This window comes from Mus musculus, chromosome 3 (genome assembly GCF_000001635.26).
Source record: "Mus musculus strain C57BL/6J chromosome 3, GRCm38.p6 C57BL/6J".
Lineage (NCBI taxonomy): Eukaryota > Metazoa > Chordata > Mammalia > Rodentia > Muridae > Mus > Mus musculus.
Genome location: NC_000069.6, coordinates 154,836,531 through 154,857,936, shown reverse-complemented (window position 1 = coordinate 154,857,936; position 21,406 = coordinate 154,836,531). Strand labels below are relative to the sequence as shown.

Below are 21,406 nucleotides of genomic sequence, written 5' to 3'. Positions count from 1 at the left end.
TTATTGAAAAAGGAGGGACTCTGGAACAAAAGCTTATACCAATTGTGGGCTACTTTTTTAAATGTTAATAATTACAAACTCATCCCAGGCTCAGACATTAGTACCTGCTTTGAATGATTGTCCAAAATACTTGAGTTTATATCTTTATCTGCCATGATACTCTGATACAAAAAAAAAAAAGAAATTTAAAAATCCATATACTTACCTTTCAGGGGATGTGGAAATCAGTGATTTAAAATAGGGGCTGGTGAGATGACTCAGCGGGAAAGGACCTGAGTTCAAATCCCCAAAACCACATGGTGGCTGACAACCACCCTTAATAAGATCTGACGCCCTCTTCTGGTGCATCTGAAGACAGATACAGTGTACTTATACATAATAAATCAATCAATCAATCAATCAATCAATCAATCAATCAATCTTTGGGGGAAACAACAGAGAAACCTGTCTCGAAAAACCAAAAAAAAAAAAAAAAAAAAAAAAAAAACCTTCATAAAAAAATAAAAAAAAAACACGGAGAAATACAAAGCAATCAGGAATTACAGTGCCATGCTTCAAGATCTGAGAGGAACAAGACCTGGAAGGCTGTGCTCGCAGACAGGACTGGGGGATTTCATCAATGAACAGCTCCAGTGTGATCGTGGGTGTGCGCTATCCTCTCCCAGTTAACCAACAAGTACTTCTGAAGAATTAAAATTCAAAATCTCAATGTATATGTTTCTAAAGCAATACAGATCCCTTCTTATCTCTCCAGTCCAGCGATAATCCGTGCACCGTAACATAAGTGTACTAACCTGGCATGTGTAACATGGTAAGGGCTTGAAAATTGTTGTTACAACTCATTTGTTTATGTGAACAAATTTTCGAGTGAGCATGTGATGGAGCACCTGTGGAAGTCAGGGGACAACTTGCAGTTCTCTCTTTCCACCATGTGGGACTGAAGAATCAAACTCAGATTGGTAGCAAGCATTGTTACCCACTGAACCATCTTGCTGGCCGGACACTATGGAGTTTCCTCCAGTCTGTCCTCCAGTCTCTTTTCTGTCGTGTGTCTATCTGCATACGTCAAACATCCTGAACTACTTGGTCCTTTGTTCCTCTATAATACTCTCTCTGCTCACTGCATAGACTCAACTGCCCAATAGACAGGAAATAATAAAAATAAATGTAGTACAAACTGTCTAGTCTTCTTTATAGGTAAGGGAGGAAGTCAGCCCAGAGGTCCTGTCAAATCCCATGCACGTTGCCTTTAAATGTCTCTCTCGGTCTTTCTGGAATAAGTAAGATTTACAACTTTATGTTGCAGCCGCTGCAGCAGCAGATATGGCGTACCACCACATCAGACCTCCCATCGGCTACTCCATCCCCAAGCCAATCTCATCTCTGCTGATGCGGGGCTGGAATGCATGTCCCGAAGTGAGTGAGTTTGTTTCTTCTTATGAAATGTGTGCTGTTCACAGCCTGTTACACAGTGTGGCTGAAACATCTAAATCCAGTATGTGTTAGAGCAGACCAGTGGGAAGACAGATCCACAGTCTGTACTTCAGTCTCTAATGGCCCCGGAAGCTCAATGTCTTTGTTGTCGCTCTCTAGTTTTGAAAAGTTGCTCACAGTTGGTTAGTCAAAGAGAGACTTATGTTAGGTGACACACAGCCCTATCCCTGCTGCAGTTTGGTTGGCTATGCTTGAGTCACACTGATGAAGCAAACTTGCAGGAGACCCCAGAAAATGAGGTCTTCAGCAGCAACCTGAATCCAGCAACAGCAGCCACTATTGCTATGTTCTCTGGGTACTCATAGGTTGACAAGTGAGTCTGCATTGTCTCTCTCACAGTGGGAGACAGCAGTGCCTAAGGTGGTCTCTACTATGGCAATCTCTCATTTGCTCAGATCTGGTCATGACATCACCGGTCCAAGGACCTAGGTTCTGAGCTCCTTGTCTACGAATGCCCAAAGATTCTCACTGTTAACACCAGCAAATGTGCTCTTGTCTTTTCTTCCACAGCCTTGATGTTTCAGTCTTCCTAAACATTTTAACTCTCCCCAACAAGGAAGCAGACAAAGTGAAGCTGTTCCTATTTCAGAAAGTAACCCCAAAGATAGAGTCTGATAAATATATAAGACATCTGAAAAAAAAAAGTATGATTTGGCCAATTTTTTAAAATTTTGTTTTTGTTGCTTTTGTTTTTTGTTGAAGGCAACACCCAAATCAAGTGATTGCCCAACCCACTATGTTTGTAGAGCCTTTCAGAGGAAAACTAAATGCTCCCCAGGGTGAAGTTTGAGTATCTCATAGGATAAACTCTTCTTCTGGCCACTCAATCTGCTGTGCGTTTTGCTGAATTTAGAAATTTCTCATAACTGGCAGGTTAACATCATAATAGCAGAGTTTGTTTTGTTTGTTTGGTCTGGTTTTGTTCATTTGCATAACCCCAGAACTCAGAACCACACTGTGTAAGTGCTCAAAAAGGTAATATTGTAGAGTAAATGAACAAATGCTTCTTGTCGGCACCTCAAATCCCATGCCTAGATTTTGGTGTCTGGAAAGTTTTATACAAAAATTGCATGACTTAAAATGAACCCTCTCAGGAGGGTTCTTGCAATGTGAACCCTGAGAGCGTTATCTGGAGGTAAACTTACCAAGCACCGGATCCAGAATTTTCTGTAGGAAGAGTTTCATTGCTGTGTGTGCGTGTGCGTGTGCGTGTGTGTGTGTGTGTGTGTGTGTGTGTGTGCATGTGTGCGTGCGTGTGTGCGTGTGTGTGTGTGTGCATGTGTGCGTGCGTGTGTGTGTGTGTGTGTGTGTGCATGTGTGCGTGCGTGTGTGCGTGTGTGTGTGTGTGTGTGTGTGTGTGCGCGTGTGTGTGTGCGTGTGTGCATGTGTGCGTGCGTGTGTGTGTGTGTGTGTGCGTGTGTGTGTGTGTGTGTGTGTGAGTGTGTGAGTGTGTGTGTGTGTGTGTGTGTGTGTGTGTGTAGAAGGGGGATTGTTTTAGTGGATATGTTGCATTACTAAGAAGTGGATTTTATCAGTACAGCACATAGGCTGGCTCTAGTTTCAGGCAGAAAGATAGACAAGGTGTCATTAAACAGTGGAGCTACCAAGCATCTACTAACATCGAGCTTTCACTCAAGTGGGTCTGGCCTCGGCCCTGGCATCCAATGATGTTCTGCTCTTTCTATTCTATTTACAATGCCTGCAAAGGTCCTTACCATATCAGCAGGGTATTTGATAAGGGGATAGCAGCAAGAGACCAACACTCTGGTTTTTTTTCTTCAACAATTAGTTTATTAAGTCTCTACTGCTGAATCCTGCAGTGTTGTCCATGGATCTGAGGGCTTTAACCATTATGTCGTGATTAAATAAATAAACATTAATAAATTTAGAACTATGAGCCAAGATAAAGGAAGAATCTATAAAAATGCAAAGGAAATCAACTCCAGGAAGCTGAGGACAGAGAGAGTGTGAGTCCTTGAAGTTGTACCGAAAATGACACTTGGGCTAAAATCAAAATCCAAAGCCTGGCATTCACTGCTCTGGTGAGAGAATGAATTCATGCATGCTGAGAGAAAGCATGCACATCTATTGTGAGCAAAGAGATGAAGGGTCTGCTGGTTTTGATAACACTGAAGTCAGTGCCAGGTTAAACCTCTAGAGCAGATAGCATTTGATAAAGAGATCTGTAGATATAAACAACTAACATCTTGTTATTTTGCCCATTGCTTCATTTCAACATTCAATTTTGGAGAATTTCAGACATTCTTACTATGTTAACATCATTTACTCTCCCCCTTGCACCTCTGAAACTCCTACCTAGTTACCCCCAGACTCCCTCTCAAAATTCATGACACAGTCGAAGTCCCCAAAGTCTGTGGTACTGGCTTAAGTGTCTACACCGACTAAAGGCATTTCCAGACAGTAGCAGAAACATAAGGAAGCATGCTTTGTTGTTTTGTTTTGTTTTGTTTTTTAAACAGTGCCTGTGTAATCAAGACTGGCCTGGAATTTGCGATGGAGACCAGACTGACTTTGGTAAATAATGTCAACCTTTGTAGCTGCAATATGAATTTATATAAGAAATTATAGATGATTTTAATCCTAACACTAAAGTAGTAAGAATTATATAATGAATTTTTTTTCTTAGAAATATATTTGCTAGGTATGAAGGGTTTCCCATTTTTTGCTGAAATTGTTGCATGTAACTCTGTCCATGAAGTAGCCTCTGGGTTATCTTTAACTGTTGGGCAGCACGTTATTCACTTCACCCTCATGTCTGTGCAAAAGTAGAGATTCTCCAGCCCCATCCTCCAGCTCAGAATGAGAAGCCCTGGGTGCACCCTGAAACTATGCTTCCCACAAGCACCCTAGCAGCATGTGCCCGGTAGAGACAGATCTGAAAGCGTGAAAGCAAAAGCAAAGGTTCTGAGGTCAGAACGACCCCCAGGGGCTGCTGGCACTGTGATCCAGTTGATTATAACAAGCACTTGTGCAGTTGCCATGGGGACTCAGAGGCTAACAGAAACCTACGATCTGTTGCAAACGAAGCAGCCTAAGAAAGAGGTGATGAGGTGCAGGGGGCCATCTCTGCTGCCTTCTGAGAGGCAGCGATGAGGAAGAGGAGGTTTCACCCTTGCAGCTGTAATGCTGGTTACAGTGGCAAGGAAAGAGAACAAGGCTGGGGGCCCTTCATTACAGAGCCAGAACTTTTGAGATATTAGGGGAAATGAAGGCTAGATATAGAAACAAAATCATCACCCCATCCCCCTCTCCAAGAGAACTGTCAGTCAGAACCAAAGAGACTGACAGCAGTTAGGTGTTCCTCTCACCTCAAAGGTGTTTCCACAATGAACTAGTATCAGGAGAGGAAGGAGGCACGGGTGTGTGATAACAGAAGCCCAGGCAGAGGGGGTAAATGAGAGCAGATAGGACAAGAACTGAGCCAGAGATGTCTGATTCTTGGCAAGACAGAGGAAGGGGGTGAAAGGCTCTCAAAATGAGAATGTTTCATAACTTGCTGTCAGATCCACATAGGAAATAGAAATGCAGTGGGTGCACACAGTGTTTGCAATGTCCGAACAGCCCCTTAAGCTCATTTCATATTATAAATATCAAATATAGCTAAAAGGATAGAGAGGCCAGGACAGATAAAAAGATGGGACAGAGAACATTTGTTTCTGTTTAATCTCCTCCCTACCCACAGTACACAATGTGAACTATAGTATTCTACTCTGTGAATACATAGGCTAAACATCTTACTTGGGTATCAGTAATAAATTGCCTGAGCAGACCTATCATTTTCAGGTAAATGTGACTTTCAATGATCAAGAGCACCATGGCTCAATTGGTCAATTTAAATTGATCAATGATTCAATGATCAATTTAGTACCATGGCTGCTAAATCCAGTATTTACTAGTACACTTGGTTCCTCTGTGCAAGGGGGGGACGCTCTCAGCAAACAGCAGTGGCAAGCTCAGCTGGAGAGACCAAACCTCCAAAGAGTCGCGATAATGGTTATTTGGTTTTCAAAGACTTATATTAATAACAACTGGCAATAAAGCTCATTAAAATTCCTTTTGTTCTTGAGCCACTGTGTTGCTTCTGAAACCTGTTTGCCCTTCTGAAAGGAAGGAAGCTGAGCTTGCCCTCTTCTGGATTGAGAGGGTTTTTCAAATTTTACAGTTGGCCTGGAAATCCTCAATTATTTCCCCTTAGAGAAATAGCAGGTTTTTTAAGACTTCTACTTAAGATCTAAGAAAATTATCGACAAAGCGATTACAAATGGGTAAAATTTACCACTCTGCAGTACAATTAACAAACACGGCTGAATTTTCATTACACCATAATTAAGAAAACAGATCAGGCGCACATGAATCTGTGCTCATCAGTGCAGAAAGCAAGGTTGTAATAGCACTAATTGAGACGTGCATAACAATTTCCATAAAATAAACGTCACATGCAAAATGTTCTCTTCATGTTGAACGTTTCATTTCTTTGAGACTTTTTAAGTCTTTGGTTGATTTTCCAGGACTAGGCAAACAACGTTCTCATCATTCCATTCCTTGAAGGAACCTATTCATTCAACAACAGGGAGCATAATCCAGGCTCCATCTTCAATTTCTGAGCTATAGCTGACTATGAATTCTTATCTCACCGGGAATGAAGAATTACAGAGAAACTATTCCCTGAATGATATGTGTTCAGTGTCCACAGAGTCGAGGGATATTTTTGATCTGCCAAGAAGATAGCCTAAGCAAGAAATGGATGTTATACAAGTTGCTGTTTCTGACTCTCTACTTCTAAAAGTGGTGGGCAAGAGTCTCCAGTAAGCGGTGTGTCTAATGAGGTCTTCAAGAAAGGTTTTCAGCTCCATTTTCATGGTTAGGAATTAGAGGGAGCCCGTTCTCCCTCGGAATGAATGACATTTAAATCCTGTGAGAGGTAAGGAGCTCCTGGTGTCCCCCCTGAACTAGCAGCTCCCCTGTATTCCCTGTCATCTCTATCTGGTTGACTATCTCCAGGGTATCTGCAATGAGGTTCAAGGTTGTGAGTTTGAGGATCTATCTCACTCTGTAGCATGCTGGTTTCAACTGTAAGCAAGTCTTTAGTGGAAACAGTCTCCTTGTCAGAGCTGGGATAACACAGCACAAGTTTCTCCTTCCCTGAACCTTCCAGTGTCTGCTGCCTTTCCTCTATGGGGCCCATTTGTGTTGTCCAACTTGCTGTATGGGAATTTGCATCTCTCTCCTGGAGTGTTTTTCTCTGTTCTCCCACCCCTACCTGCATCCCTGCTGGTTCGACACTGCTATCTCCCTGTGATAGGGTGTTTGTGTCTGTTCCTCTCCAGTTACAGTTGTCCTGGTGTGGGAGACAGTGTGGCATTATGAATGGCAGGTTATTGTAGGGTTGTATCCAGGCAGTGGGAGAGGATACATGATCCTCCGTGTGAGAAATCTTGTTTCCTACAGCAATCTCTTTCCCACCCATAATACAATTTTCCACTCCTCCATTGGATACGTTGCATGTATTCATTAATGGTTTACCCTCACTTGCACACTGTTCATGGCCTGATTTTTGCTCCTCCTGTTGTAAAGCTCGATTCTCATCCAAAATGTGATCTTTGCTGAAGGTATCAATCACCTGGTCTCCAAGGGACAAAGTAAACTGATTTAATTCATTGATCTTTAATTTGTCCTGGTCTGTGTGTTGAGTGGACACCATTACTGCTTGGTCAATAACCCCCATGGAGTGTTGAGATCGTAAAACACTATTCTCTCCATTTCCCAAACAGGCTGGGGAGGGGCTGAGAACTTCTCCTTGTGGACGAGTGACAATCTCCATTTGCTCAGATGAGATAAGAGGAGGTGAACGCTGGTGCTCAGGAACCCTGACTGAGGCCTGAGGCACCATTAATAAGCTCCCATTAGGAGTGTGGCCCATTGGGCAGCATCTGCCCTGCTCAGAACCTCGACTGTCTACAGACAAGCTGCCAGCTCTGAAGGTGCCATTTCTTTCCTGATAAGGGGTCTGATTTAGGGTGTGTTCCAGTGGCCCCTTTGAACAAGGGAGCTTAGCATGGCCGCTCCTCTCTGGCAGCTGAGAACTGACCAGAGACACAGATTTTGCTTTGACTTTTCTCTCAGAAGTTCTGGCTGGTCTCTGGGGAGGTAACCTTGTTTGTTGATGTCTCTTGGTGGGTTCTGGTGTGGATTCCTCCGGGTGGACCCGAGTTTTTCCAAAGGGGTACAGGGCTACCTTTATCCTTACATTCTGTCCTTTCACTTTCTCCCCCGGATGGGAGGCTTTGAGTCTCTTCTTTTTCAGAGCCTGTTGCTCTGGAAGCTTTTCTCTTGCTTCCTTGACCTCTTCCGTGCTGGTACAGTTTTTGAAATCCAAGGAAGCCGAGTGTTGGCTTTCACTGTCTTGCTCTCTCCAGGAGACCGGTGTTTCTGCCGACATCACCAGCCCTTTTGCCCTAACTAAATCAGGGTCCTGGAATTTAACCCTCTTTGTGGAATTTGCCTTCTTGATTTTTGCTGCCAGCCTTGATTTGTCTTTGTTCCCCTGACTCCTGAGGAATGTTTCTATTGCTCTCTTGATTTGAATTTGCTGCTTCTCAGATTCTGTGTGCTCTCTTCTACCTGGCTTCTTCTCCCTCATAACATCTTGAAATGCATCCCAGGACATGTATTTGCAGGTAAAGGAAGTATTGGAATGAGAATGTGTAGGCTTGCTCCTCTTTAAAGGGTCCTGATGATGGTCATATCCCATTCTATGTCTGTGGGCAATCCTGCCTACAACACGCTCCCCTGGCTCCTGTTGCTTGGAGGATGAACTGGTGATGAAAAATCTCTGTGCAGCCTTGTCTCCTTTTCCTATTGGAGGCTGCCATGATTCGTTTGTTAAGTGCTTTCCAAGACTCACTCTCGCCAAGGTTGGGACAGATGTCACATGTCTGCTTCTAAATGTGTCACTGCTCATATCTGTTGAACAATAAATGCAGGAATTTACCACTAGTCACACTTAGTATCCAAAACAACTAGAGGTCTTATGCAAGTTGTAAAATGACTCTTTTAATTGTAATAATTCCTGAGTATTTCCTAAATTTCTGCTGTTAGGAAAGAGGACCCTTGACTATTTTCTGTGTTTGCAACCATGTTCTTCCGAGCCACCTCTCAGTCAGCTGACTTAGAAGCTGTGCCATTAGGACTGTAAATGACATACGTGCTCATACTTAGAGCCCATCATGTTTATGTTAGCTTTAAAGATGACTGACATCTGAATCCTTTTCAAATGGAACAATAGATTTTTCTTATTCATTTCCCATTTTGGAAGTGGAAATACAAATTTGGAAGAATATAGACAAAATATTAAGCAATGTTCAGGCCTCAAGCAGAGTAACCTAGACAACAAAAATGAATACCTGTTGCCTTAATGAAGGCAGAAGGCCATAATGAAATGTCCACTAAAGATTTCTTAGTAAGTGGGTAATTTGGGATATTGCCTGGTGGCAATATCTACCTGTGACTTTAAAATAGTATAGATAATATATACTATTAATAATACACATTCAATAATATCAACAACAACCTAATATCAGTTTGCTTATAGGAAGAACTAGACAATAATAAATAATGTGATAAATGTTATATATTTGTTAGCTCATTTGATATTAACAAGAACCACGGTCTATTGTAGAAGTTCTGCCATCTTAGGACATTTAAGAGGAAAGAAATACATTTGGGTATTTGTTATTTTTCCACAGTTTCTCCTCAGGACTCAGATCAGTCTATCTCATTCTTATCTGCAATGAGTAGAATTATGTCTCACCAGCCTGCTTTCTCTTATTTCATGAAATAGTTTAATTTAGAAAGGGAAAAAAGGAAGAATTCCCATTTATTAGGCAAAAGAAGAGCTGAGCCAAGCCCAAGCTAGAATGTCACCATACCCTAAGGCATAATTGTGGGCTACTTTGAGAAAGCTGCTGGTGAGAAAAGGGCCAATGTGCATGTGCAAGTGACCTGGGGAAGAGTTGATGGTCTTCATCAGATTCTCAGAAGTTCTAGAAACTAAAGGCAAACAGCAAGAACTACCAAACTACGTGATTTCTTGCACTTTCTCTACCCAGAGAAGTCTGTTCTTGAAGTCCCATGTTACAGGCATAAACTTGAACTTGTCTCCAAAACCAAGTATGGTCTTGGCTGCCTTCCTGAATTCTTCTCCACCTCCAAACCCCTCCCCCAGGATGCTGAAGAACTGCAGGTGTTTCCCCAAGGCCATCATTGATGTGACAAACCAAGAAGCCAGTGCTACAAAGGGCTAACTAGCCATGTCCTCTTGTGTATATAAGTCCCCTACAGACAGAACAAGCAAGGCTTTAGGTTCCTCTGAAAGCTAAAAGGAAATGAAAAAGCTAAGCCTTGATTTTTTATAAAGTAAAACCAATCTTTTCTGATTTCTATGGAAGCTGTTTTTTCATGGCCACCTTTTTCTGGAGTCAAACCCTCAGCCCCAAGGAACCAGCAAGAAATACACTCAGATAAACTCACATCCTGCCTTATGCCACATAGGAAATAAAATATAGTTTCATTCTTATCCTGTGGTGCCTGAATCCAGCCTTAGGGCCAGATCGCCACAGAAAGTGTATCACATGATTCCGCTGTCATTCATTTTCCACAGAAAATCCTGCTTCCTCCAAACCAGTTGAAATAAGTGGCAGAGCCTGGGTCCTGAGCAGCCGTGTAAGTGTGAGTGTGCACTGCAGGGCATGAGAGCATTGCCCCAGAATTCAGGTAGGAAAGGAAGCTGCTTGATTCACTGCCTTCGCAGAAGTATTGGCATTGCCTGTAGCCAGCAGGTTGGTGCCACGGCCAGGTCCACTGGGCTCCCAATGTGAGACAATGAATTAAGCCCTGACTTTCCCAGAACTGAGAAGTTATAATGCTTTTCAGCTCAGCAAGCAAAGTGTGTTTCTTGACATCGTTTCCAAAATGAATCACTGGCGTTAGGAGGCGATTCTTCTCAAATGCCATGCTCCAGGAAGGCTGTTTACTGCAAATTGGCGTCAGAGCTCAGAGGATGCTGGGATGAAAGCTGGTACACACATGCTTAGAAATCTCAGCAATATTGCTATTGAGACTTCTCTTTCCCTTTTAAAGCACCCTTAAAAATTGGGTCTCAACATTCACTTTTCAGGGAGGAGAGGCAATATAGATAGCTCATCGAGATGCACATACAAAACATTCAGACAGAGAGACTCACACTCACCACAGAAACAGGAAACACACTCTCACAGAGAGACTCACACTCACCACAGACACAGGAAACACACTCTCACAGAGAGACTCACACTCACCACAGACACAGGAAACACACTCTCACAGAGAGACTCACACTCACCACAGACACAGGAAACACACTCTCACAGAGAGACTCACACTCACCACAGACACAGGAAACACACTCTCACAGAGAGACTCACACTCACCACAGACACAGGAAACACACTCTCACAGAGAGACTCACACTCACCACAGACACAGGAAGCACACTCTCACAGAGAGTCTCACACTCACCACAGACACAGGAAGCACACTCTCACAGAGAGACTCACACTCACCACAGACACAGGAAGCACACTCTCACAGAGAGACTCACACTCACCACAGACACAGGAAGCACACTCTCACAGAGAGACTCACACTCACCACAGACACAGGAAGCACACTCTCACAGAGAGACTCACACTCACCACAGACACAGGAAACACACTCTCACAGAGAGACTCACACTCACCACAGACACAGGAAGCACACTCTCACAGAGAGACTCACACTCACCACAGACACAGGAAGCACACTCTCACAGAGAGACTCACACTCACCACAGACACAGGAAGCACACTCTCACAGAGAGACTCACACTCACCACAGACACAGGAAGCATACTCTCACAGAGAGACTCACACTCACCACAGACACAGGAAACACACTCTCACAGAGAGACTCACACTCACCACAGACACAGGAAGCACACTCTCACAGAGAGACTCACACTCACCACAGACACAGGAAGCATACTCTCACAGAGAGACTCACACTCACCACAGACACAGGAAGCATACTCTCACAGAGAGACTCACACTCACCACAGACACAGGCAGCACACTCTCACAGAGAGACTCACACTCACCACAGACACAGGAAGCACACTCTCACAGAGACATTTACTGGCACACAGACTCACAGACACGTACACAAATACTCAGACATGCACATGTGTGCATTTACACAGGCACACACATATGCTTGGACTTGCACATATGTGTGTTTATTCATACACGTAGGTTCTCAGACATGCACCTATGCATGTTTATACACACTGCATATACACACATACACACAGGTTCTCAGAAAAACACATGTGAATGTTTACACACACCTACACACACAAATTATCGGATATACATATGTGCATGTTTATATATACACAGGTTCTCAGAATTTCACCTGTGTGTGTGTATATATATATATATATATATATATATATATATATATACACACACACATACCACATTCTCTCTCTCTCCCTCCCTCTCTCTCTTTCTCTCTCTCTCTCCCTCTCTCTCCCTCCCTCCCTCCCTCCCTCCCTCCCTCCCTCCCTCCCTCCCAGTACCTTTATATCTTCAAAAAAGGAAGAAACAGACTAAACAGACTACAGTGAATTTTATAGCACTTCTCTAAGCACAGTGGGGTTTTCTAACAGACAAGCTCACCTATTGTTCTTGTTCCATGCTGTGGCAGGATTTGAGACTGGACTTCTCCATGTTTCTGGTTGTTTGGCTTTTCAGCTGTCTTTGGACAACATCTTGTCACTAAGTCTGCATCATAAAGAGCTTTCTTGTTCCCAGGAGGCCCCAAGCATCCTGCCTGTAGCAGCTCATTGCCCAGGCAAGAGTGAGCACTGTGTGCCCCATGGTCTCTGCCTTTCAGCTTTCTGACTGATACATCCAGGGCTGTGGACTTGGAGGCCAGCATTGCTTGATGGCTGTTTTCCTGTCTAAGTGGTGTTTCCTTTATGGAGCCTACATCAGACATGACCTCTGTCTCATTTTCTCGAGTTAAGTGGCAGTTACAGTACCCCACGGCATGGCCATTTCTTGCTTCGTGCACACACAGGGATTCATTGAGGGTTTTGCAACAAAGGTTTTTGGATGTACGTTCATTTGCTCTGCCTTGTTGGAGTTTCCAGTTAAATATGATTAACCCTGCACATGTAAGACCAATGGCTCCTGTGGCATTAAAAAAAAAAAAAACAATTAGGAGAACACCTTGGGAGACACGTGGTGCCCACATATGTGAAGACATAGGAGGCATCTATCATCTATCCTACAGGAAAATCATCAAGCCAGACAGTAGCTGTTTTAATTGACTTCATTCTACTGTGCAGTTTGTATATGAAGAATTCCAGGGTCAGAGATGTGGATGCCTGGGTAAGGGTGCTGTTTGCACAAACTTTGGTACCTGAGATCAAATCCTCACCATTTGAGAGAAGAGCTGGGTGTGGTCACATGTGCTCTGTAACACCAGAGCTATGGAAGGCAGAGGCAGAGAGGTCACTGTGGTTTGCTGGCTGCCATCTTAGCTCCAGGTTCAGTGAGAGGCCATCGCAAGGGAATAAGGTGGAAGCTGATAGAGTAGTACACCCCACACCCTTCTCTAGCCACCATGTGAACACAGCTATATGCATACTTGTACACACATGACATGCTACACCATACCAGACACATACTCACATGATGCCTGTGTTGCCTGTTTCATGCCTGAACCTCTCAGTCCACCTTGAACCCCATGACCTAAACTTGGCTGTGCAGCTGCCTGAGTTTTCTCTGGAATATCTGTTAATTATTCTGGGCTCTCAGACTCTGGATACATTCAGGGGGGATCTGTTGCTGTTGTAACACTTCTGCCATTTGTGGGAAAATATGTCTTGGCATTTTAGATTACCAATGTTGTTACACAAATGTTAGAGGATAATCACAAGACATAGACACACGGACAGACAGACAGACAGAATTTGAAGCACACAAACAAATATACAAACAGACAGAGAAATGCACATACAAAACATTCAGACAGAGAGACTCACACTTACCACAGACACAGGAAACAGGCATGTGGCTCATGTACAGACACAATCAGAAACACAACACAGAGAAACAGAGACACACACAACCCTCATTATCCTGTGTATATTTGTCACCATGCACTGAGATCATTTTAAAACACACAGAGAGATCAATAACTCAAGAAATTTCGACTAATGGCCGTACTGTGTACCATTCATCTGGTAAGATATGATACTCAATGCATTTTTAAATTCCATTACTCTTAAAAATTGAGTTATATCTAGCCCTTTCTTGATATGGGCCAAGCATGTGAAAGAGAAGATACAAGTCCTCCAAGAATTCAAAGCCCTCCAGCAACAAGGCATGGTGCTTGTTCTAAGTCACTGAGTCTGGTCAGATACTGACTGGCTCGGTGACTATGCTCTACAGGCCCTGTGTGTGTGGTTTCTAAGTTTCTCCTGCTGATACTGGCTCATGGTTCTGAAAAAGCCCACTGGCAATTTTTTTAATACACACACACACACACAAACACACACACATGGTTAGCTTGCCATGGGCACTCACAAACAGCACAAACAGGTCAGAGGACAGTGAAGAAGTTATGTGTCTTCTCTATGTGGTCCCTGCAGACGGAATCCAGGCCATTGGCTTGGAAGTAAATGTCTTTACCCACTGAGCCATTTCTCATATCCCCACTGGTGACTTTTACAAGAAGGAAAAGTCTACAGATATGAATTCCCAAGTGCTTACAGCTCACCATGTCTTTAAACGTTTTCCTTGAGTCGTAGATAAATATCCCAGTTGTGTGTGGAAAGCGGTTACTGAAACAGAGTATCCCTGTGTTGCAGTCATGGCAACAGGAAGTGTTTGTAACAAGAAGAGTTCATCTTTCCAAATTATTATACGAGTTACACTGGGACCGTAGTCCTTCCTTCTCGGGTTCCTATCTCTTGTCTTACACTGCTCTTCTGAAACAGGAAGTGCTGCTAACCTGTGCCAGGTCTGCTGACACTTCTCCTTCACCTCACTTCCACAATCCTCCCACTCTCCCGGCTGCTGTGGAGACGACTCACATGCTCCAAGAAAACACACTCACGGGTGGAAAGAAGAGGCCTGTTTCCCAGGTGTACCTGCAAAGCCAAGCGCAGTGATGAGAGCCACATCCTGCCCTGGGAGGAGAGGACGCCTGTCCTTCAGAGCCAAAGTGACATTATGACCCTTAGAGTCACAGTTGGACTCAAACAGTCTCTGCATGTTCTTCATGGCCACAGCTGAGAGGGAACCCCTCACAGTTTAGGTTCTTGGTATTATGAAGGGTGTGAGCCGGAGACTTCACAAAGTTTCTTAAAAAGCCATCTATAAGATGGAACACAGGACCCCCAATGGAGAAGCTAGAGAAAGCACCCAAGGAGTTGAAGGGGTCTGCAACCCTATATGTGAAACAACAATGTAAACTAACCAGTACCCCCCAGAGCTCATGTCTCTAGCTGCATATGCATCAGAAGATGGCCTAGTCAGCCATCATTGGGCAAAGAGGCCCCTTGGTATTGCAAACTTTATATGCCCCAGTACAGGGGATTGCCAGGGCCAAGAAGCAGGAGTGGGTGGGTAGGGGAGCAGGGCGGGGGCAGGGTATAAGGAACTTTCGGGATAGCATTTGAAATTTAAAATGTATATAAAGAAAATATCTAATTTAAAAAAAAGAAAAAAGAAAGAAAAAAGCCGCCTAGCTGGTAAAGATCACAGGTGCAGCTCCAGCGGCTCTGCTCCAAGCTCAGGCGGCTCAGCTGCTTCAGTGGGGTAAATGTATCTGGCATGTGAGCCAACCTGTTTCTAGAAAGATCCACTTCCTGCATTTGGGGCAGGAGCCGGAAGGCATCCTTCTCAATGAAGGAAGTGAAACTGTTAGATAAGTCCAGATGTCTGAGTCTGTGGAGGTTCACGCCTTTACAAGAACTCCATGTGAGATTGGTGATCTGATTTCCATCCAGCAAGAGTCGGCTCAGGGCCTTGGTATTGCGGAACCAGGCTGCTCTCAGGCTGTGGAGGGCATTATGGCTCAGCACCAGGACCTGCAGGCTTTGCAGCTTGCTGAAGGTGTCCGACAGAGAAGAACTGGGGATGTGGTTGTGGCCCATAGACAAGGTCCAAAGTTTGGTGAGGCCTTGCAGGGAGCCTTCCTGAATTCCATAGATAGCATTTCAGCTCAGGGAGAGTAGAGCTAAGTTAACCAGGAGAGTCAAATTGGTATGCTTTACTGAAGTGAGGTCTCCATATGTAAGGTTTAGAACCCTGGAGGTCTCAGGAGCTGCTGTGGGGAAGAAAACACAAGCTTTAGGCACATACATGCACAGGGTGGAGAAGAGAGGGAGTCTTGTCACTTGGATGGGAAAAACAAAATAAGAACAATTACAAATTTGTCCAAAGCTGGCTGTAAAAAGCTGGGTCTTACCTCCCTCTGTCTTCGAAACATGATGTTGAAGGGACATAAGCCCACATGCTCTTCGGTATGTGGAGTTAATTGGTTTGGGGACTCACCCACACTGACGTTGTTTTGAAGGTGGACTTTCAGGCTTCCTTAGAGATTGAGTTCTGATAGGGGCCAACTCTACTATCCCTGTAGACCTCTACCCCAGCCCCTGACCTGAATTGGTAAGGCTCCCTAATAAGACTTGTGTCAGCGATGGATATATCGGCTAGAAAAATCAATTAATTTTTCTTTCCAATCTCTCCAACCTAAAGGTGTTAGCTGGGGTGGGGAGGGAGGGTACTCAGTTCGTCCCTTCCTGCCTTCTTTCCTTCCTTCCTCCCTTCCTTCCTTCCTTCCTTCCTTCCTTCCTTCCTTCCTTTCTCTCTTTCTTCCTTCTTCCCTTCCTTCCTTTGTTTTTCCTTCTTTTGCTCCAGGCTAAAGTTGTCAACTTAGTCAGATCTATATTCTCTCCAGACAACTAGAGGGTCTGTCAGCAGGGTTCTCATTAAGTAGAGGCCATCTTGGCCTCCTGTCTGATATCTGTTCCCTCCAATGAAGTCTTTCCTGTGATGACAGGTGGTACTCAGGGCTTCCAACTGTTAAATCCCTTCCCATAATCACCTCTGAGCCTTAGCTGCTCTGTCCTCAGAAACCAAAGCATTTTAACTCAATAAAGATGCATTGTAATCAGGAGTTATTGTAACACATCTTTATCATGCTAAAGTCGTTTTGACTGCAGATGACAGTATCATGAGAATGAAAGAGCCCATTGTACCCTGGAGGTCTGAAGGTGATATTAGAGCAACCAGCCATGGAGGAAGCAAATTTCAGTTCCCCTGGGAAATTCAGGATGCATGGTTGAAACAAAGGGATAAAAATATAAAAGACAGAGGAAGCTACTAGTGCCTTCCCTTGGAGTAATCCCTTCCCTCCTGATAGCACACACAAGCTTAAGTCAGGGCACTTTCTAAAGCACATGTTATTGATCATTTAAATTCTATTCATTCTGGCCAGTTTGGCATTTCTTGCTGTCGTGTCTGATAAGTTCAAGGGAGTTTGGTGTTTGTTGGGTGCCCAGTGCCTTGGGATTTGCAGACTCTCACTGAGAAATCTCTGGTTTCTCTATGTCTCATCTGCAAGGAGACACCACAGCTACCCTGTACCTTTCTGACTCTGTATTCATTAATTCTAGCCCCACAGGGACAGCATCCTGTGTATAAGGGCACATGGAAGAGCAGCCATGCAGAGGGGACACCAACTCTGCCACCCACACACACCACAGAAGCCTACTCTTGGGATAGAATCACATTGTGCCTGCTTTCAGTGCTGGTCAGGAATAGAGCATACTGCATGACTACCATGAAACTCTCCCTTCAGACGGGATGAGAGTGTCTACCTCTGAGTTCCCATCGAGCTCTGAGATTTCAGAAATGAAAGAAATTACCTTCCTCACTCTGTCTGTGTGCAGGCTCATTTTTGAGAAATTTCCACTGACAGAGCTTATAGCTTGTTTATCCCTTCCATGAATATCAGGATGTAAATCACATTCTCCTCAAATCTGTTAATAAGGTGTCTTATTAAATTGTTGACTTAAGCAAGCAATATGTAATGAATACAGGCAGCAGTTCTTGTTAGCATTTCTACAGCTCATTTACCGCCGATAGAGAGAGAGAGTGAGAGAGAGAGAGAGAGAGAGAGAGAGAGAGAGAGAGGACTTTTAAACTGAGATGGGCTTTGATAATGATGGGGTTTGCTGGTATGTTGGTTAATCTTACAAATGCTGAACAATTGCATCTGAGGACTCAGAATCATTTACATTTCCTTCAGTTGATGGTAAGGCTCAAATCTACACAATGCATGGACTGAAAAAAGTCAATAATCAAAATTCTCCTTTTTGTATCTAAGTAACTTCGTGGGGTGCAGATATCCTTTTGTAATAAAAACATCTCAGTTGGCACTGAAGATATTGACCTGTTATTGGTTGTGACAATGAGGGACAGAAAATAAAAGGTTACAAGTCCCCTAGTTGCGTTAGGCCTGCTCTTTGGGAGGGGCCTCTTTCTGGATGATGTCAGAGCAGGCAGTGCACAGCACATTGATGGGCGCAGGTGGGAGCTTATTACCTACTATGTAGGTTAGCTGGTGGCACAGGGTTACATCTTACATGCATACCACAGAGGACACAGGGTAGGCTGCTGTCACTTGCAATATGAAGGCAAGGGCTAAGAGCCATCCACCTGAGAAGAGAGTAGAATACAAGAACCATGAGAATGTGGCGTCCACAATCAGGCTCTGTCGGTCGCTTGGGATTTTAGCTTTTTAATGGTGGCTGCTTCTCAAGGAGTACCATGGTGTCCTTGAAAGAGTGAGAAGCTCTTGTAAAGTGAACTGTTAACACACTTAATTATAAACCCAAGAACTCAAACTCAGAACCCTCCATAAGTAGGTAACTAAACAGCTCTGGTTCTTGGCAGAACACTTTTGAGTTCGCAGTATGTTTGGACAAAATATCATCTTTTTTTAAATTTTTCATATTCTTTGAAGCTTAAGAAATGAAGGTGGTTAATACTTCTATTCACACAGATAGAAGGAGAGATACCAAGTCTTTTAAGCTGGGTGTGACATGTGTCTCCAATGCTGAAGTACATCTCAGGCTCCCAGTCTCACACACCTGGAAGGGAACCAACTCCTTTCCCACAGACCTAGGTGTCCCACTAAGGAGACCAAGACTGTAGCTCTGCCTAGCATTAAGTCAGCTGTGGCATTGACCAATGGTGGCACTTGAATTACTTCTTTCTTAATTTTTGCTTTCTTGTATGAAATACAACAACTACTAGAACCACCCATGACAACAACCTGTCAACAATACAGAGTTAGATGAAGATTCTCTAAGAACAATAAATGTTCAAGTTGGCCATGATGCTGCCTTTCCAAGCCTCCCCAGGGAAACTAGCAGCATTTCAGTTCAAAGGGGTCTCTTACAAGGATTCCTTGGTGGAAAGAGAGGGAGAGAGAGAAAGACAGAGAGAGACAGAGAGAGGGAAGAATAAACAAACATAATATAACCTTGTTACATAAGCATAAATATGTTATTTAAACTTCATGTAATGAAGTTTTTGAGAAAAAAATAAAATATATAGTTATTAATTCAATTATTGGTTCAGTGAAGATTTTAGCAAATATTTCAGATTCAAGGCCCAGATTACCACCTTTATATTTTGGGGATCAAGATGTAGGCGGAGCTCTGCCTCATCCGGTATACCTTCTATGCAGTCACACAAGCAGCAACCAAGGGAGCATGGGGATAGGTATGAGATCATCTGACAGTGAGTGATGCTGAAGTGTAAATACAGCCATGAAAGGAGTTAGAGAGCCGAGCCCCAGAGCCAAGTAGGCAGGCAGGAAGAGTCACTGATAAAGCACCATTTAAATATAAAGCATGAAAGACACGAATACAGGACGTCCTGCTGGGAAGAAAAACAAGTGCAAACTCCCCAACGGTGGGGTGGACTTCACACTATGGGTGGAGTGAGCATTATGAATTCAGTTAGTGGTTTAATAAGAGTTTTTTTTAGTGACATTTTCCAATTCAAGGCCCTGATCATGGCCCTTACACGTCGGGGATGGAGATGTATGTGGAGCCCTGCCTCTTCAGGTGTGCGGGCTGTGCACTGGCACAAGCAATGAACAACTGAGTGTGAAGATCTATGATTCATGTGGATGAGAGGCATGGCGGGTCACACGCGAGGGGTGTGTTGGGCTGCACAGGTTGAATGCACCAGATGGATGAGGTAAGCCGGACACAGGTTGGGTGTGGCCGGATGGGAATCTGCAGGAGGAAGAGTAGGTCAGGGATCACCCGACAGGTTGCTTGGGGAAGAATGCTGAGGACATGGCTTTTCACTTATGCCAATGAGATGGGCTGTGATTACAGGCTTTCACGAGAAGCGCTGCTTCATCTGAGGTGCATGCTCACATGATTACCTTGTCTGCTGCTGTCTCGGTCATGCTTTTAGAAAGCTGCACTAAGAGAAGAACATTTGAGTAAAGTCAGCAGGACAAGATGTGGCTCTGACAGCAGAGAGATAGGTTGAGGATGAAATTTTTATTTTAATGATATAATTCGACTTGACAAAAGTGAACTCAAACCTATCCAGGAGACAATGATCAATCTACAAGAACAAATAAAACACTGCTCACCTTCAAAATACCTTGTAGCTAGAGGTATTCATATAGATTCACCCAGTTCTGAGAGAGACTAAAATGAATCTAGCAAAAGATGGAGAGCTATTTTATGGAATCACTTACATACCAAAAGGATGTGTTTTATTAGTTGGATCTGCAGAGTGTGAAGGTTTTCTCTTAGGCAGAGCATACGTGTCAGACAATTCTACTGTGAGAGAATATTCAGAACAAGGCCTTATGATCCATAAATGTGACCTCACTAGGCAACAGAGAGTATAGCCTGTGTGTATGTGGTTCAGGGCTTAGGTAGTTCACACAGGATCCTGGAGTCACCTCCCCTAGCATCCCTTTGATTTTGACTGCCTGCTTGTGACAGGCAGGGTTCCAGAATGACCCATGAGATCCTTGCCCATTATACATGTATGCATCACCCCTCTGCAGGGGGAATGCACAGAACATGTAGAGACAAGGAGCTGTTCTATCTCTGGTTTTCTTCTGTCTTATCCTAGAGGAAGGTTGTCCTGTGGGGACTATCCTCTCAGGAACAGCACAGAGGAATCAGTCAGAGACATGAGCCCATGCTGGCCAGGAGAAAACCGCACATCCAGTTTGTGAGCTGTCTACATTGGGCACCTTGATTTCAGTGTGATGAGACTCAGAAAAGAACCAATTAATCTGTGCTGGGCTCCTGGCCCATAGAAACAACAAGGTAAAACAGCGACTAAAACATACAGTTTGCTGGAGACTCCTAAATCTGGACTCATTTCTTATACAGTAATGGGCCTTTTATTGCAATGGTTCTGAATTCTGACCTCTTAATTCTGATTACTCAAACTATAGGAATTTGAATTCCTCTGGTGCATTTGGGATATCTAGCCTCAAAATAAATGTTATTACTAAAAAGAGAACAAGGGTTAAGACTTCCTTTGTGTCCTTGCCTTGTGGTTCTACATGGTTGGCTCCAGGATCTTTTTTAAAATTTCCCAGTGCTTGCAATGATTATCAGTGGGCAGGTTGATCATGGAGGCTGTAGATTAACTTTGAAGGAGAGTCTTTATAACTTCACAGTACACTAGACGCAAACACAGGAAAGGAAGAAGTCACGGGTGGTCTGTGGCTTAGGATCTTA

General features: G+C 43.8%; 1 protein-coding gene and 1 pseudogene across 4 annotated transcripts in view; one reads left to right on the top strand and one right to left on the bottom strand.

The window, feature by feature from the left end:
• The window catches only part of Tnni3k (TNNI3 interacting kinase), a 269,117-nt gene that overhangs the window by 197,471 nt on the left and 50,240 nt on the right, over positions 1–21,406 (top strand). For 2 of the 4 annotated variants that reach the window (XM_011240155.1, XM_011240154.1), the window contains exons 21-22: positions 1,307–1,416; positions 3,975–4,029. In XM_011240155.1, coding sequence (XP_011238457.1) covers positions 1,307–1,416; positions 3,975–4,029 — 165 coding nt within the window. The remainder of the gene's footprint in view (positions 1–1,306; positions 1,417–3,974; positions 4,030–21,406) is intronic. The other 2 variants (XR_375539.1, NM_177066.5) reach the window with 1 other exon arrangement.
• Gm18589 (predicted gene, 18589) lies at positions 4,243–20,100 on the bottom strand (annotated as a pseudogene).